The 19,341-nt window shown below is 42.3% G+C and overlaps 1 protein-coding gene across 1 annotated transcript in view; it reads right to left on the bottom strand.

Annotated features, from left to right (window-relative positions):
- Positions 1-615: 615 nt before the first annotated feature.
- DCHS2 (dachsous cadherin-related 2) overlaps positions 616-19,341 on the bottom strand; it is a 93,074-nt gene continuing 74,348 nt past the window's right edge. The window contains exons 15-22 of the mRNA XM_084855883.1: positions 17,237-17,252; positions 16,058-16,269; positions 14,618-14,769; positions 8,858-8,988; positions 5,824-5,968; positions 4,058-4,358; positions 3,813-3,951; positions 616-3,257 (exon numbers count right to left, since the gene is read on the bottom strand). Coding sequence (XP_084712009.1) covers positions 616-3,257; positions 3,813-3,951; positions 4,058-4,358; positions 5,824-5,968; positions 8,858-8,988; positions 14,618-14,769; positions 16,058-16,269; positions 17,237-17,252 — 3,738 coding nt within the window. The remainder of the gene's footprint in view (positions 3,258-3,812; positions 3,952-4,057; positions 4,359-5,823; positions 5,969-8,857; positions 8,989-14,617; positions 14,770-16,057; positions 16,270-17,236; positions 17,253-19,341) is intronic.

Raw genomic sequence — 19,341 nt, forward strand, 5'->3', positions numbered from 1 at the left:
ATATATGTTGCTTTGATACAACAAATCTGCACGCACAGAAATGTGTTTGTGTCTATAGTTATACATCTACATGCATTGAATATTACGCAGCACCAACTTTTTGTTTTGCTCCAGCTGAAGTGTGCTTGGCTCAGGTGTCAGAATAGTTTGGGCAGGGGACATAAATGGCACTGTCCATGCCCAATTGGCAGCACCAGATTATGTTAGACCAGCTAAAATACTGACTCCATGTGCCCCATGAACATCCATCAAATTCCACACATCCTGAACAATTCACCTGAGTTTAACAGCAAGTATTATGTCAAAGGCCTATCCCACCTTGGATTCCCCTAGATATCTAGAACATGCAGAACCCAAACATCTAACATCTGCAGTAGAATTCTGAGGTGTAGAACATTTTGTAAAGGAAGAGCAATGGAATACCTGCCAAGTCTAGCGTACATTTTGCTGTGAATTACTTAGGGAGGTAAAAATGTTTGGCTAAGTAAGTAATTATTAGCTCATAAAAAATAAAATATTTACAGATATAGACACAACATGCTATGCTCATTAAGGACTATGGCGAATACCTTTAGCCAAAGGTTCATTTTACATCTTAAGACAATGATAAATAATCTATACTTGAACTTCTTCCTCTGTTGAAAGTTCACATGCTGGCTGACCAGGGCACATCCCCTTCTGGCTCAGATGTGTAGAAACTGGAGATGCCATAGGCGTCTGCATAGTAAGCAGAGACAAAGAAGGAGAAAAACTGGGTGTCATCGCTGATGGAGGAAATCTCAGCTGATGGATGAGGGGTGAGCAGGGGTATTTTTTAAATGCCTGCCTGGGCAACAAAGTTGGCATTCGTGGGGGAACTGTCTTTAAACCCGGCTGAGCTACTGAAGTAATCAGAGGAGGAGGGAAAATGAAAGATTTCTTCTCCTTAGGAAAGCTATGCATTTTTATGCATTCATCCTCCAGTTCTGCAATATCATTGAATACAGACGCGAGAGGCTTAAATCTGGGTTCCCAATTCAGCATATAATCCCAGTTATAGCTACCTCTGAGATCCTCATCAGAGTCTACTAGGGTGGCAAGAGATCCATAATGGGAGTTCTGACCATCAGGTATGAAGATATATTCTGTTGCAACATCTGCCATAATGTCCTTTTCCTTTATTCCCATTTCTTCAAGGGTTTGGGACAACATTTTGTTGCAGAGCATTTTGTCACATTCTCTTCCCTCTCCCCCACTTCCTTCTTTACAAGAGTGGCCAGTCTCTATTCTTTGAGCAATAGCCACCACATCTGTCTCTCCAGACTGACACGAAAGTTGGTCAGAGTCTCTAGAAATTCCTGAGTCTGGTATACGCGAGCCTCGGTCACTTAAAGCTGATCCAGAACCCTTCCCGCAGGGATGTTCATTGATCCTCTTTATTTCCTCATCTTCTGCAGTTTCTCCTTCTGCAGAGCCATGGCCACTAGAGTCTGAATGCCTGCAAGGCTGACCAATGTCCCTTCTCTCTCTGATACCAACCGAACTTAGCCACTCAGCTATGCTGCCTACAGGAAGGGTACCGGTTCCATGAATCTGGGATTTCTGGTCCTCTTTAGGGGTGCTATTTCTATTGTCCAAGTTCAAATCATTAGCAGAGGGATGTGGCACCTCCTTCTTCATGCTGGAGTTTGCTGTAGGTTTTTGTCTGTATCTAACAATAAGCACAGCAAGGCTGATGGCAAGCAACAGGAATGCTACAGTAGAGGCAGCGATGCTAACAGATACAGTGTGTGCTGGCAATATGGAATAGCTCTCAGGTGTATTAGAAATGTTTATCAGAACTGTACACGTGCTGGACTTTGAGTCCAGCTTTGGGCTATGAGCTATTATGAGCAGTTCAAGAGTGTCATCTGTCTGCTTCATACTACTTCGTTTCCTGTGAAAAGTTCTAGTCAAGTAGACAGTCCCACTGCTATGGTTCACAGAAAAGAAAGGAGACTGTTTTAGCAAAGTGTAGTGAATGACACCATCCAATCCTCCATCACGGTCTGATGCTGTCACCTTGCCAACCAATTGCCCTGCTTCATTCTTCTGAGGGAAATCAAAAAAATATTGATCTCGGTTAAAAACAGGGTCAAATTCATCCACTCCCTCAACATTCACTCGAACAGTAACCATGGCTTTTGAATCACTTTTGTCTTTTGCCTGAGCTATGAAACAATACTTATTCTGATGTTCAAAGTCAAGTGCCTGTTTGGTGTGGATATCTCCAGTCAGAGGATCTATGAAAAACATGTTGTGATCTCCAGGAGTTCCATGACTGGACAAGCATGATGACTGGATGGAGTAAGAAAGATGACCAGAAGGACCAGTATCAAAATCTAATGCAGAAACTGTGCACACAGAAGAAAAAGCGGGCAGATTTTCATTTATTCCACAGTCCAGGCTGGGGAAAAGAAATATTGGGGCATAATCATTAGCATCGAGGATGCTGATAAAAATGACAGCAAAGCCCACATTTTTTACATCAGCTCCTCCATCAGAGGCTTGAATAGTCAAACTGAATTTCATGGTCTCCTCATAATCCAAAGCTCTGACAAGGTCAAGGGAGCCAGTTTTCCCATCCAACCGAAAGTGTCCCTTATCATTTCCAGAGGTGATACTATAAGTGATGTCTGCATTAGATCCAGCATCATAATCACTTGCTGAGACTGCAGTAATATGACTACCTACTGGGAAATTCTCTCTAACATGAACATGATATTCTGAATTGGTAAATACAGGTGGGCTGTCATTAATATCCAAAATGGTGATGGACACTGTGGCTGTGGAGTTTAAAGGAGGCGTTCCATGGTCAGATGCAAGAATTAACAACTGGTAAGATGAACTTCTTTCTCGGTCCAGATCGCTTCTCAGCACAAGATTTCCAATCGGTTTATCTGGAGATTCTGGCCCAATGATGCAATTGTCCACATGGAATTTATCACTACCATTACCACCAATGATAGAATATTCAACATAGTTGTTTTGATGTGTCCCATCATGGTCAATGGCTGAGAATGTGAACAGCCTCTCTCCAAGGGAAACATTTTCACTTAGGCTGAAATTATATGCTGGCATTGTAAATTGAGGGGTATAGTTATTCACATCCTGTATCTGTACCACCACTGACGTAATAGCAGTCAAAGGAGGATTCCCATTGTCACTGGCTTCTATGAGGAGATGAATAACTGGGTTCTTGTCCTCATATGTCAATGGCATAACAAGAAATAGTGAGCCTAAAACGAAGAAAAAACATATTATTTTGTACCAAACGTTCAGTACTAAAATCATATCCATAGCGCTATTTTTTTTTCCAGCATTGCCTGAAGAGGAAGAAACCTATACCCATTTACTGGGAGTGAGCCCCACTGAACTCAGTGGGACTTACATCTGAGTAGACATGCATAGGATTGAACTATAACTGTAAAAGCTTTTGTCATTTTTCTTTGTTCTCAATACAAAGGAGAATAAACAGAGTGCTAAATACCCAATTACATGCCGTCAGTCAATCACCAGAGTGGCTGGGTGGCCGGCCAGATGGGCGATTAATAAATTTAATTAATAAATAAAATAAATAAATTCTCTGTCCACACACCTGTCAATGTACTTGGTACGACAGGCATGAAAAATTTTAGCTGCACTTGATGTAATTTTAGCTGCACTTGACATGTGCACAGGAAGAACCCTTCAACAGGCATCCCAAACAAATATAAACTTGGAAAGGAAAAACACATTGTCAATCCATAAAGCAGGTCTTATATTAAAAATGATTACATATACAGTAGACTCACCATTTTGTGGATCAATAGAAAATGCATCAGAGGGGGAAAGAATTTTGTACGTTATCTTTCCATTGTATTCTGAATCTCTGTCTGTGGCATACATGGTCAAGATAGAGACATCCATAGGCCTAAACTCTGGTATCATCACCTGACCAGGGCAGGGGGGAGAAAGATCACAGCACCTCAAGGACATATGAATAGACGTTTGCATAACAAAAGCTTCAAATTACCTACTGCAGTGTTTCTTTTCTTACCTGATACACATCCTGAGAAAATAATGGTGGATTATCATTGACATCTAATATAAGGATTAGAAGTTGTTCTGTGGTTTGATGCACAGAATCTGAAACGCTGATCAACAGTTCAATCTGAGCGATTTCTTCAAAATCTAATGCCTTCACCAATGAGATTATTCCCTTGTATTGGTCTATTGCAAATGTCATTCCGGGATTACCATCCTCAGTAAAACTGTAGCGAAGAGGTGGCATCAGATCTGCATCATCTCCCAATACTTGCATCACTAGGAAGCCAGGTGGAGCATCTACAACGACCATGCTTAAAAGTGAGACTTATGTACCATAACTGTTCTTTGCATGTTTTGTATAATGTAGCTCTCTCTGTAAATGTGATATTTTATTAGCAAACTCTAGGTGTCCCGTTCCCCCCCCCATCCCCCGCAAGAGAAAAAAGCATAGTTGCCAGAGGTGTTATGAATATTTTAAGCATTGAATCATAGGGCTGGAAGGGGCCTACAAGACCATCGAGTCCAACCCCCTGCTCAATGCAGGAAAGCTGATTCCAGGCAGTCTCCCATCCAAGTACTAACCAGGGCTGACCCTGCTTGGCTTCTGAGATCAGACGAGATCAGGCAGTATTACCATTATCTGGATAATAGTGATATGAAGTTTAATACTTTAGATTTTTTCTTTTTTGCAAAAACCTCATTCCCCACATTGCAAATAATAAAATTGATTGGCTCAATAAGTGGATGGCATGGCCTACCCTGACTTCCTGGAAAGAAAAAAAGATAATCTAACACCTACATGACAGCCCTGTCCAGTCTTTGCATTTATATCATGGACAGGACAAGCATCATTTAACTTATGCAGTCCTTGCCACAGCAAATGACTAGCCAGGTCTATAAGACCTGAGCAAGAACTCCATGTATTTCGAGTCCTCATATAAGTCCATCATTGTGTGCTTGTGTGCGGGCATGCGCGTGGGCGGTGTGGGCAGGGGGAATTGCTAGGAATGAAAATCAAAATGGAAGTTATGTTAAAGTCAAAATGACCTTAAGATCATCCTCAGCGGCCCTTCTCCGTGAGCCCCTGCCAAAGGAAGTGAGGCGGGTGGCTACTAGGAGGGGGGCTTTTTCTGCTGTGGCACCCCGGCTGTAGAATGAGCTCCCTAGTGAGGTTTGCCTGGCACCTACATTGTATTCCTTTCGGCACCAGGTGAAGACCTTTTTATTTTCCCAAGCGTTATAGCGTTTTAGCTTTCTAGACTTTCAGCTTTGCTGTTTTAAATCTGTATTTTAAATTCCTGCACCGCTGCTAGGTTTTATTGTGGTTGTATTGTTATATTGTGGTTTTAATGTTCTATATATTTTAAGTTGTTTTATTGTGTGCCGTTTAGTTTTAATTTTTGTGAACCACCCAGAGAGCTTTGGCTATTGGGCGATATAGAAATGAAATAAATAAATAAATAAATAAAATAAAAATAAGTTAATAGTTTAGTGGATGGAACTAATCTCCTCTGATGTCAGAAGATATTCTGGAAGAATACAATTCTATCTAGATTTTTCCTGACCAGTTCTTATTTAATGCCTAAGCCTAGGGAATGATGGGGGCTGTAGGACCTTTTTCTGTCCAAATGTGCATAGGATTGTGCTCTAAGTATATTAATGATTATTTGGCATGCAAGTAGCAGATTTTAAAGTCTAATGTTAATTTCCCAGAACTCTCATGATTTTCATTCACAGCTATGTGAACTGAACTTCATTCACAGAAGTTCAGTTTACCTGAGTGAAACTATAATAATAGGGGGATTTACACACAAGCCAGATACAGATATGCTGAGCTTCTTCTGGAGTTTTGATGTACCCATGACCTGTGGGTTGCAAATACAGACATGCTTCCCAGTTTTGGGAATGGCTTGCATCATTCCTATGAGTGAAAAATAAAACACAGAAAGAAATCCAAAGGGGCCTTTCCAGCATTACCTTTAGTTGTATGGTAGCTGATGCATCCACTTTCTTTCTATGGTGCTCCTTAATGTCAACAGTTGAAGTCGCATGGGATCAGTCATGTCTGAGCTCCTTCGCATGTCAGCATTGCTTCAGTTCCAAAGAGTGGAGATGCTGGCATGGGAAAGAACTATAGGCAGCATCCAGTACTGTCACTGTGCCTCTATTAGCTCTGTTGCACCAGAGGGACCGACCGCTAGCACAACAGGACCTAGTGCTTCCCACAGAAACCCTGGAAATGAACAGAAATGCTCATTCCTGGAATGGGACAGGAATCCCCTTCTGAGAGCTCCACTGATGTGCCACATTCCAGAAATGAGCATATCCACTCATTTCCAGTTGTTTTGGGGACTGCGAGCCAAGGTAAGCCCCACTAGCATGAGGGCAGTATAGGATACTGCCCCATGATGTGGGCTCATTCCACGTGACCTCAGACTTTCAGCCCTGCTTAGCGGTAGAAAAAAAGCTAATCCTGCAACAGCTTTGTTGTTGTTCAGTCGTTCAGTCGTGTCCGACTCTTCGTGACCCCATGGACCATAGCACGCCAGGCCTTCCTGTCCTGCGCTGTCTCCCGGAGCGTCCTCAAGTTCATATTCATTGCATCCGTGATGCTATCTAGCCATCTCATCCTCTGCCGTCCCCTTCTCCTTTTGCCTTCAGTCTTTCCCAGCATCAGGGTCTTTTCCAGGGAGTTTTCTCTTCGCATTAGGTGGCCAAAATATTGGAGCTTCAGCTTCATTATCTGTCCTTCCAATGAGCACTCAGGGTTGATTTCCTTTAGGATGGACTGATTTGACCTCCTTGCAGTCCAGGGGACTCGTAAGAGTCTTCTCCAGCACCACAGTTCGAAACCATCAATTCTTCGGCGCTCAGCCTTCCTTATAGTCCAGCTCTCACAGCCATACATTACTACTGGGAAAACCATAGCTTTGATTAGACGGACCTTTGTCGGCAAGGTGATGTCTCTGCTTCTTACTATGCTGTCTAGGTTTGCCATAGCTTTCCTCCCAAGGAGCAAGCCTCTTTTAATTTCATGGCTACAGTCACCGTCTGCGGTGATCTTGGAGCCCAAGAAAGTAAAATCTGTCACTGCTTCCATTTCTTCCCCTTCTATATGCCAGGAAGTGATAGGGCCAGATGACATGATCTTAGTTTTTTTAATGTTGAGTTTCAAACCAGCTTTTGCACTCTCCTCTTTCACCCTCAACAAGAGGCTCTTGAGATCCTCTTCGCTTTCTGCCATTAGGGTGGTATCGTCTGCATATCGGAGGTTGTTGATAATTCTCCCGGCAATCTTAATTCCGACCTGTGATTCATCCAACCCGGCATTTCTCATGATGTACTCTGCATATAAGTTAAATAAGCAGGGCGACAATATGCAGCCTTGTCGTACTCCTTTCCCAATTTTGAACCAATCAGTTGTTCCATGTCTGGTTCTTACTGTTGCTTCTTGACCCTCGTACAGGTTTCTCAGGAGACGGGTAAGGTGGTCTGGTATTCCCATCACTTTCAGAATTTGCCACAGTTTGTTGTGATCCACACAATCAAAGGCTTTAGCGTAGTCAATGAAGCAGAAATAGACGTTTTTCTGGAATTCTCTTGCTTTCTCCATGATGCAGCGAATGTTGGCCATTTGATCTCTAGTTCCTCTGCCTCTTCTAAACCCAGCTTGTACTTCCGGTAGTTCTCGGTTCGCATACTGCTGAAGCCTAGCTTGTAGGATTGTGAGCATCACCTTGCTGGCATGTGAAATGAGCGCAATTGTGCGGTAGTTTGAACACTCTTTGGCGTTGCCCTTCTTTGGAATTGGAATGTAAACTGACATTTTCCAGTCTTGTGGCCACTGTTGAGTGTTCCAGATTTGTTGGCATATTGAATGCAGCACTTTAACAGCATCATCTTTTAGGATTTTAAATAGCTCGGCTGGAATACTGTCATCTCCGCTAGCTTTGTTGTTACTAATGCTTCCTAAGGCCCACTTGACTTCACTCTCTAGGATGTCCGGCTCAAGTTCAGTGACCGCACTATCATGGCTATCAGGGACCTTCAGATCTTTCCTGTATAGTTCTTCTGTGTATTCTTGCCACCTCTTCTTAATCTCATCTGCTTCTGTTAGGTCCCTGCCTTCTTTGTCCTTTATCATGCCCGTCTTTGCACAAAACATTCCCTTGAGATCTCCGATTTTCTTGAAGAGATCTCTAGTCTTCCCCATTCTGTTGTTTTCCTCGATTTCTTTGCATTGTTCATTTAAGAAGGCCTTCTTGTCTCTCCTTGCTATTCTCCTGCAACAGCTACCATGCCGCAAAAAGGAACATTGGAAGAGAGTTTAAGTGCTGGATGAAAATTACCTAACATTCCAACACAAACTCCATTCCAAAGTCTTTAGCTGACTGATTGTGAAGTTACATTAGTTTCGTAATATCAGTGCTACTTTTGTCAACAATAGCATTGTAAAGTTTTAAGTTGGGAGTGTGGGCTTAATTACATTTCTCTTTCCAGAAAGGAAATGGAAATTGAAATTAAGGCTCGGGAATTTGACATCTGAGTCTCAGAACAGTGTCTTTTAACCAGTGTTTGGGGATTTAATGGGGGTAGACTACATTATATTATGTACTGGTTTTAAGTTGCTCACAAACAGAAGCTTCACAGCTAGCAGAAACAGAATATTTGAAACAGAATATGTGTTACTCCTAAAAAAGAATTTTGCTATTTGAGCAAAAATTATTAAGAATTCACAAAGCTATTCCCATTTTTTAAATTGAAAAAGCATGAAAAGACAATATATTAGCTTGGCAGTTATCACTCTTACTTTCAGGGATCTCCACAATGCCCAAAGGCTGGAGAGTTGGAGCATTGTCATTGACATCCACAACTTGGATTTCTACTGTGCTTGTTGCAAATAGCCTGGGAGTTCCTCTGTCAGCAGCTTGCACAACCAACCTGTTCAAAAAATAATCCAAAAGGGATTACTGTCTGCCAGGAGTATTACACAGGTTCATTAGTGTGTGTGTGCGCGTGCATCCCTATGTCTCAAAACCCGCGCTGGAAAATGGCTCCATGCTTTCCAGTGAAACTTTTAAGACAACAAAATTTGGGGTGGGGGCCTGAAACCTCAATCATGGTCAAAACTCAAATAAATAGGGATGAAGAAAAAGCACTGGCACCTCTATGGATTTTTAAATTTATAAATTCTCATGTCACTTCATCCAACAATGCTAAGAACTGGTTAACAGAGACGTAAGAACAGCAATATCGACCACCCAGGTGGCTCAGTCTAGACACACCCAAACACAACTAGTACTACACATGGTATCCTGGTGTGGACATGCATTCAGCCTTGCATTAAGATGTGGATAGTAAGTCTGGGAGGATCACTGGATTGCAGTGACTGAACAGAGCAATATCTGCCTCTAACAGTGCAATCCAATGCATGTGTATTGTGTATACAAGTGCAGGTTTAGGCTGCAATCCTATACAAATGTACCTGAGAGTAAGTCCCATTAAACTCAATGGGATCCCAGAAAACATGCACAGGAGTGCACCGTAAACCTCCTTTTAAGTAGAAATGCTCTAGAACTGCAAACACTGGGATGGATCCAGACCAAGTTAGTTGAACTCGGTTCCCATTGAAATCAATGGGTAAAGTGAAGTCACAACTAATTTGATGCACTGATTTCAATGGGACCTAAATTAAACTAATATAATCCGACCCCACTGAGTTTACAGATAATAAAAAGTTACAAAACAAATGATGAAACATTTCAAAAAATTATTTGTAAACGTAGAAACAAATAGGTTTAATTGTTTACATAGTACTTTTTATTTTGCAGCCTGCAAGGAAGGGATTCAATGTGCAAGAACCACAGAGTTCAATAGAACATAGAACAAAAGGAGTAGGACTAAGGGCTGACATTAAGGCTTCACGGATGTCATGTGTTTTACATATTGTAAATAGGTTTAAATGGGTAAGCAGTATTTTCTCTTTCTCCCTTTAGAAATATGTATTTTATTGTGAATGTCATTATAATCTGCTTCAAAGCCTGGGATACGGCAGAATATACATTTGTTAAATAAATATGCAGAATTTGTTTTCTCTTTCATCTTTAACACAATAACTTCCTTTCAAAAGTGACAAACAGCATTGTTTCCCACTATACACATGACAGCGCTGAACACACAAAAAGCTGCAATTTGATCTGTGGAGTCTACTGCCATTCATCTAGCACACCAGTTCTGCTCTGTGAGTTTTTGTGGCTTAAAAATTGTCAGAACACATTATTTGAATTACAGACTTGCGTTCAAGTTTGTAAACATGCATAATTTCATAGCTTGTCTGGAACAGCCTTCCCCAATTCGGTGTCCTCCATCTGTTGGGCTACAACCCCCATCATGCCAGACAGCATGAGGATGATGGGACTTATAGTCCAATGCATATGGAGGGCACCATGTTGAGGCAGGCTGGTCTAGAATTTATATAAATAAGGTACACATGGATATATTTACTAAAACATCCGTTTCTTAAGTTTTAGTGTAAAAAAAAAAATCTCATAAAACATCTTAACCAAGACATTCAAATTAAACGTCTGACAGCAGTACCCTCTGAAGCCCCTATTTTAAGGGCCTCAACATTTCCGCCCAAGTATATTATTATTTTGTAGGTTAAACAGATCATTTGAATTTTGAAAAAAATAAGGCCCATGATTTCTATTTCTATTTACCCCCCCCCCCCCACACACACACACACTAGAATTTGCTGTGTGGTCAGCTGCAGTCTACAGATTAAAATAGAGGGAAAGATATTTTAAAAATTCACGTACATGTGTTGGCATTTGTAACTGTGGATTCAGCAATGAGCCTAGGTGCCCACTTTCCTGGAACCCCCGTTTGCAGCGCCGCGCAGGTGCAGGGAGGAACGGAGCGGGCTGGGTGCTATGCCTACATCATGTATCCTCCAAGCAGTTCAGGAGAAGTGGGGATGCACAGCACAATGGGGAGCTCTCAGCAAGCTGCTCAGCAGTGCCGGCCAGACCTAGTGGCCAGTGCCTGGGGCAGCAAACTTGGGATGGGGAAGTTTTCCCTTTGGTCTGCTCATAGGGATATAAAGGGAACTGCCACGTGATTGTCCAGCCCCATGCCCAGGAGCAGGAAGGGGAAAGATATGAACAGTCCACGCTGTGGCATGACCCCCAAGCTCCTGGCTCCCATGGTGTTTATCCAGCACATGGGCTGGAAAAGATTGGTCAGCGGATGGGCTGCCCGATGACCGCATCCTGCCTTATGCTGCGCCAAATTTTGTAAGCTGTAACTAATAAGTTGTAGCCATTTTGAACCCATCTTTGACTCTGTGTGATTGTACCAGCAGTGCCAGGGGGAGGGGGAGCAATCGGCAACAAGGATAGTTAAGTATTTTAAGAAGCAAATTATTTTATTTATTTATAATATTTATATAATGGTAAATATAATAAAATCCCTAAGCAGTTCATATATACATTTATCGGATGGATCAGAAACTTCATGCTCTATTGAACAACATTTGCAGTGAAGGCAATATTTTAAAAATCGTACTTGGGTAAATTGTTTCAACAAGCTTTTGTCAAAAAATTCCTTGTAAGCCTTCAATGGCTGTGGCTTGTCTTGTGTCTCCCTCCATGATTTCTCCACCAACACCCTCCTGCCCCCTTCCAGGTGGTTGTGAGGATGTATACTGCTCCATGGAAATTCCTGAGTGCAATTTATATGGAAGACATGAGGCTATGGTGGGGATCCATTTTGTTAGAAGAAGCTCACCATGCAAACTACTACAATAAGGACAACACAGATGATTTGGGGTATGGTTTCTCACATTTTCCACTTCCCTGTGGGGAAAAATATACACTTATCTAGTGTCTTGAATATATATCACCAGCACAACTATATCTTGATTTAACATGTAAATGGGATTAGGACAGTTGGAAGATTGGGAATTTTTAAAAATCTGTTGGGGGGGGGTGCAAAATACCAAAATATTGTAAGCCACCCTAAACCTACTGGGATAGAGTGAGGGATAATAACTTTCTGGTTAGAGTAATTATGATGGAAAGGAGAAGTTTTCAACACACCTGAAGCCCTGTTCAGGCATCACAGCCCTCTAAGCCTAATGGCAAGTATTGTTTGGTGCCAACACACTCACAGGAGTGACTGCTTGCACAATGGAGTTTTCTTGCTTCTCAAAATAACCTGAATGCTTGTCATATTTATTTATTTATTGCATTTATATCCTGCCTTTTTTCCTCTGCAAGGAACCCAAGGCAGCTTACATTATCATCCTCCTCTTCCCCATTTATCCTCACAACAACAACCCTGTGAGGTAGGTTGGGCTGAGAGTCTGTGATGCGCCCAAAGTCACCCAGTGAGCTTCCATGCCCGAGTAGAGACTAGAACCTGGATCTCCCAGGTCCCAGAAGGTCCCAACCCTTGTTTCCATGGTTATTTTTAGAACCGCAAGAGCCCCATTACACAAGCAATCACTCTGGAAGCACGATGGAACCAATGGAGGCAGAGAGGTTTAACTGGATACATAAGAATCAGCACTCAGAGAACTAAGATCACTGTTAGTATACAGTCAGGGCCAGAAATATTGGAACAAGGATAACCATTTTGGCAGTTGGCCTCTGTGCACCACCACATTGAAGTTGAAAGGAAACACACCCAAATGGGAGCGAAGTCAGGACTTCCAGCTGTAATTCAAGGGATTTGACAAAAGTGGGGCACTAACCATTCAGGAAGGACAGCCAGTGGCATACACACACACCCATCGTTGGTGGCTCATAAGTAATGGAACAAATCAACATTATTTCAAACTTAAGGATTACCTTTAATACCTGGATGAAAAACCTTTGCAGTCAATGACTGCCTGAAGTCTGGAACCCATGGATATGGCCAAATCCTGAGTTTCCTCCCTCGAGATGCTTTGCCAGGCCTTTACTGCAGCTGCCTTCAGCTGCTGCTTGTTTGTGGGTCTTTCTGCCTTCAGTCTTGTCTTCAGTAAGTGAAAAGCATGCTCTATTGGGTGGAGATCAGGTGACTGACTTGGCCATTGAAGAACATCCCACTTCTTTGCCTGGAGAAACTCTTGGGTAGCTTTTGCTGTATGTTTTGGGTCATTATCCCTCTGCAATATGAAGCGGTGTCCTATCAGTTTGGCAGCATTCTGCTGAACCTGAGCAGAAAGTATAGCCCTACACACTTCAGAATTCATCCTGCTGCTTTGATCAGCAGTCAGGTCATCAATAAACACCAGTGACCCGGTTCCATTGGCAGCCATACATACCCATGCCATAACACTGCCTCCACCATGTTTGACAGATGATGTGGTATGCTTTCGATCATGAGCTGTTCCTTTCCTTCTCCATACTTTTCTCTTCCCATCATTCTGGTACAAGTTAATCTTGGTCTCATCAGTCCAAAGAATCTTATTCCAGAACTGGGCAGGCTTTTTTAGGTGTTTGCTGGCAAAGGCTAATCTGGCCTGTCTGTTCTTGAGCATTACCACTGGTTTACACCTTGTTGGGAAGCTTCTGTATTTACATTCATAAACTTGTCTCTTGACTGTAGATGTTGCCAATGACATGCCTACCTCCTCAAGACCATTCTTGACCTGGCTAGATGTTGTGAAAGGGTTCCTCTTCACCATGAGCAGCATTCTGTGGTCATCCACTTTAGCTGTCTTCCGTGGTCTTCCAGGCCTTTTGCTGTTGCTGAGCTTGCCAGTTAATTCCTTCTTTTTCAGGATGTTCCAGACTGTTGCGTTGGCCACTCCCACTGTTTTTGCTATCTCTCTGATGGGTTTATTTTGTTTCCTCAGCCTAATGATGGCCTCCTTCACTCGCATGGACACCTCTTTGGACCTCATGTTGGGAGTTCCAGTGAACAGCTACCAAACGCAAATGTAACACTCAGAACCACCTCCAGGCCTTTTATCTGCTTGATTGGTCATGGGGTGCCCAGGAAACAGGCCACACCTGGCCATGCAGCTGCTTGTCAGCCATTCGTTACATTACCTATGAACCACCAACGATGGCTGTGTGTGTATGCCACTGGCTGTACTTCCCAAATGGTTAGTGCCCCAGTCTTGTCAAACCCCTTGAATTACAGCTGAAAGTCCTGACTTCACTCCCATGTGGGTGTGTTTCCTTTCAACTTCAATGTGGTGGTGTACAGAGGCCAACTGCCAAAACAGTTATCCTTGTTCCAATATTTCTGGTCCTGACTGTAGATAAAGCTCTGAAGACTACATTGATCATCAGGATTTCTTCCCTGAACAAAAATGAGCTGTTTTAACTCTTCCAGTTCTTAAACTGATAAAAAGCCTAAAAATGTCATGAAGAAATATTGGAAGCTTACACCCTGGGCATGCTTATATATATTAACAGCCAGTAAATTAGGGTTATGTATTTTGCAACCTTTATAACTATTAGAAGCATTTTGTGTTGTATTGTTGTTTACATATGTTTAGGATATCAATAGGATGTCATCAACAGCCATGCCAAACAAGATGTGCTACAGATGTTCTTATACATTATCCACAAACCTGTATGATGAAATGTCTTCACGATCTAGGATTGTATTCGTTGATATAATTCCTTTCGCCAAATCAATGAGAAATGCTTCATTTGTGTTGCCAGATAAAATTGAATATTCAATTTCTCCATTAAGCCCACTGTCAGAATCTGTTGCATAGATCTGTATGGGGACAAAACCCCATGCTTATTCTGAGGTAGAAAACTACACATACTGGAATAGAAATGGGTCTAGGATGTACATGTGTAAATGGTGTCTTGCCCGTTTCTGTGCTTTGTCTATGTTGCAGCTCTAGTTTTGCTTTGTCTTTGTCAAGCAAAACATGTTATCTGGACATATTGTCATCACATACATGAGACATCAGGTGCAGGTACAGTTCAGAAGTGCTGAATCACAGCCTATAAAACTCCTCCCAGCAAGGCATCATCCACATGTACTGTACTTGTGTAGCTCAGATTTGAGGCTGCGGCAGTAGCCTAGCCTGCACATGGGGAGGGCTCCTAATCCTGAAACTCGTATGTGCAAGGGGGATTGGCATGGAAGAAGGAAGGCACAATGGAAGGGTGTATGCAATCCAACAGCCTGTTCCTCAAACTCTGGTCCTAGTCTTACATTCAGCCCAGGCCCATATTTTTCACAGATGTTCAGCAGGTTTCTTTCTTAATTTTGTGGAAGTTGCCATTCTTTTTATTGCCTCACTGCAGCTCAATACTGCACCCTGTAGGCAAGAATTGCTGTCTGATTCTCTTTTCAAGGTTTACGTTTATCCTTTATCCTTCCAAGATGGGCTTCCAAGATGGCATTCACCCCAAAGAGACAAGATACTCAGCCATCAGGGACACTTGGGAGAAGGGGTGCATTTAGTCATTGGGCTGGTTCATACAATTGCAGAGTGATTAATAAGCCACAGTGGCTTCCTAAGCACCCCGTGTATGCCAGCTGGATTTACACCAATACCCCTGCCAGTACAGCTTGTTGTGACGTCTGAACCTGTTAAGGGTGGGTGGTTGGGATGGTTAACAAACCACCCAGAACCCATAGCTTGTTTTAGGATTTCTGGGTGGTTTGTTAATCATCCCAGCTACTCACCCTCGCTAGGTTCAGACGTCACAACAAGCTGTGCTGCTGAGGTTAATTATGCAAATCTGGCTGGCACACAACTGGCACGTGCAGGATGGTTAGGAAGCCACCATGGCTTACTAACCACCCTGCAATTGTGCAAACGAGCCTGAGAGGAGCGACTAACAACAGGTATTTCAAATCCTGCCATACCTGGTAGGAGAACTCACTTAGATTAATTACACTGTTTGAGATATGACAGAAGCCCTATTCAGGTGTTCCAAAGACTGCAGTCTCTACAAGTGAGGAGTGGCAGCCGGGAGGAGTGCACTAGCTCTGCCCCCCTGTCGTCATATTGAAGGAAAAGATTTAAATGTAAGCTTGAGATTACCTGCATGATGTATGTGTTGTAGACCTGGCCTTCCCAAACTGATGTCTTGAAATAGCTTTGCTCAAATTGAGGTGCATTATCATTCACATCCTGTATCACTACTGTTACGCCACACACTGCTGAACTCAAGCCATTTTCAGCTAAGACGGCAAAATGCACTTTTTTCCTGACTTCATAGTCAAGAAATTCAGCTTGTTTTACTGTAATTTCACCTGTTTTGTTTGATGAAAACAAAGAGAAAAGGACAGCTATATATTCACAAACAGACTGGATACAGAGATATAGACAGACTGTGTGTGTGTGCGTGCGCGCGCGTGCATGCACGTGTGCATATTCCATAATAGGCTAATATAAGTACATAAGAGGTAAATAAATCTGCAAATGAAAGAGAAAATAAAACACAAACTTAGCTTGGATATTCTCTGTTTTAACCTCTTAAAAGTATAGATCTACAGGGTTCGTTTCCTCACCTCGACCACTTTCTAAATCAGTCTTCAGAAATGAAAACCACAATGGCAATTTGGCAAAAAAGCAATCTTTAAAAAAATCTTAATAAAAGTCATCTTACCAAGCAGTGACATGAAAGTGGGACAACATCTGTTATTTGTTAGTCCAGCTCAAGATGCACAGCAGCCAAAGACAGGCTGATCAAGAAGGTCCAGATGAGAGCTGATAGTGTCCTCTTTATCTTTGTGAAGCATTACTACCTTAGTGGCCAACGTTTACAAAGCAAGACAATCCTACCATTTTGCCACAAATACATGTCTCTCTACCACTATCAATGAGTCAGCTCTAGAACACTTTGTGATGGTGTGTTTCAATGAACTAAATTCATTACTTGTTGCTAGTTTTTCTGACATTTTAGTACAAGGGTGGGAAACCTCCTTCAGTCCAAAGGCCAACTTCAATTTCAGAGAAGCTCTCAGGGGCCACATTCCAGAGGTGGGCAGGGCCAAAAATGGCAACATATTTTAGATGAAAGCTCTTCCTGCCAGTAACTAAGCCTCAGGAGAAACATTTAAACCGTTTCTGAATGGGGGGAAAAACTGCAAAAAAGCCAGGAAACCACCAAATCATGGGTGCTTGTGGGAAAGGAGGTGTGGTGATTTAGGGAGCCCCAGAAGGCCAGACTGGAACCCCAGGAGGGCCAGATTTAGCCCTAGGCCGGAGGTACCCCACCCGTTTTAGTACATAACTTGCACATATTTGCCTATATTACCCTTCCATCAAGGTTGCATGACAGGCATTTGAAGAAAGGTCTTATTTATTTATTACACTTATATTGTGCCTTTCTTCCATCACAGAAATCAAGGTAGCGTACATCAGATTACCAAGCAGTCTCCCATACGTCCACTGACCAGACCTTGACCTGCTTAGCTTCAGCAAGATGAATGTATCATGTGCCTTTTGGCCATGCTCTGGGACCAATATATTCTTTATTTAGTATTTTATTTATTATTAGCAATTATACAGCAACTTAAACCACTGTCAAGGCAGTGGACAATTATTTACAATAATAAAACTGCAAAACAATAAAAACAAGAGCATTAAAAATGGTAAAAACATTTAACGAAACATTTTAAGCAGCTAACTTGAAAAGATGCATCTTTACACCCTTTCTAAAAGCCAAGAGATTGGGGGCCAATTGTACTTCTTGAGGGAGCACATTACATAGTTTGGGAGCAATACAGAAGAAAGCCCTTTCACACATGCCCAACAAATGGGCCTCTGTGGGTAATGGAACCCTCAAAAGACCCCTTTCACACCTTCCAAAGAGGTGGTCGTGTTAGTCTGTCGCAGGAAACACAATGCAGATAACAATAAACATTAATTTTATGCAGATAAACAATGCAGTTAAACAATAAACAGATTAATTAATAGTAAATCTTCCTCCTCAAAGTGCCGCATGAGACTTTTCATTGTATTTTCATACCATTACTCTTTACCCTTTCAGAAAAAATATTCAAAATTATTCCATATTGGAAACAGTGGTACTCACACTAGTTTGGTTCATACTGGCCTGTTACATATATATGTCACAAGCAGAAACCCCCAGTCCCTTCCAACTGCCATACCTGCAGGAGGGAGGGGTGGTTAGTGAAGTAGAAAAAGGGGTAACTTGGCCCCCTGGTTGATGCAGCCACTGGCCTCCCTCTCCTATAGAGGGCTGATTGTGACAATGTCTATAGTGGGACATGGGAGAGGGCTTCTTCGGCTGTGGCACCCCAGTTGTGGAATGCCCTCCCCTTGAAGGCCCAATTGGTGCAGACACTGGTTTCATTTCAGCACCAAGTTAAAACATAGCTTTTTACCAAAGCCTTTGGGGGCTAACTGGATTCCCTGAGTTTGCACAATGTTTTAACTGTTTTATTGTTTTAGATTTTAAATTGGTGTTAGCTAGCTTAATTCTTTAATATTTTTTAGCTATTTAAATTACTCGTTGTTTTATACTACTTACATTTATTTTATCTGTACACTGCCCTGAGATCTTAATGATATACGGCGGGATACAAATGTTTAAATAAATACATACAAAAATAAAATAAAATGTCCTGTAAGTCAGCTCTCCCAGACAGGCATATTTATGTATGTATGTATGTATTTATTTATTTCTATACCGCCCAATAGCCGAAGCTCTCTGGGCGGTTCACAAAAATTAAAACCAAACAACACACAATAAAACAATGTAAAATATATAGAACATTAAAACCACAATATAACAATACAACCACAATAAAACCTAGCAGCAGTACAGGAGTTTAAAATACAGATTTAAAACAGCAAAGATAAAAATTTAGAAAGCTAAAATGCTAAAATGCCTGGGAAAATAAAAAGGTCTTCACCTGGCGCCGAAAGGAGTACAATGTAGGTGCCAGGCGAACCTCACTAGGGAGCTCATTCCAGAGCCGGGGTGCCACAACAGAAAAAGCCCCCCTTCTAGTAGCCACCCGCCTCACTTCCTTTGGCAGGGGCTCACGGAGAAGGGCCGCTGAGGATGATCTTAAGGTCCGGGCAGGCACATATGGGAGGAGGCGATCCTTCAGGTAACCTGGCCCCAAGCTGTTAAGGGCTTTAAATGTTAACACCAGCACTTTGAATCGGGCCCGGAAATGGACTGGCAGCCAGTGCAGCTGGAAAAGTACTGGCGTAATATGATATACAGAGCCTGCTCTGGGCAAAGATGCCAGCAGCCACGTTAGCTGAGAGTACAATGCCTCTGGGAGTTGCAGGAGAACAGCATGTCGGTTTGAGAACAGATTGCTCAGGAATATACCACCGCGTCA

This window comes from Heloderma suspectum, chromosome 5 (assembly GCF_057233095.1).
Source record: "Heloderma suspectum isolate Gila_16-S chromosome 5, 16-S_ref, whole genome shotgun sequence".
NCBI classification, from domain to species: Eukaryota; Metazoa; Chordata; class Lepidosauria; order Squamata; family Helodermatidae; genus Heloderma; species Heloderma suspectum.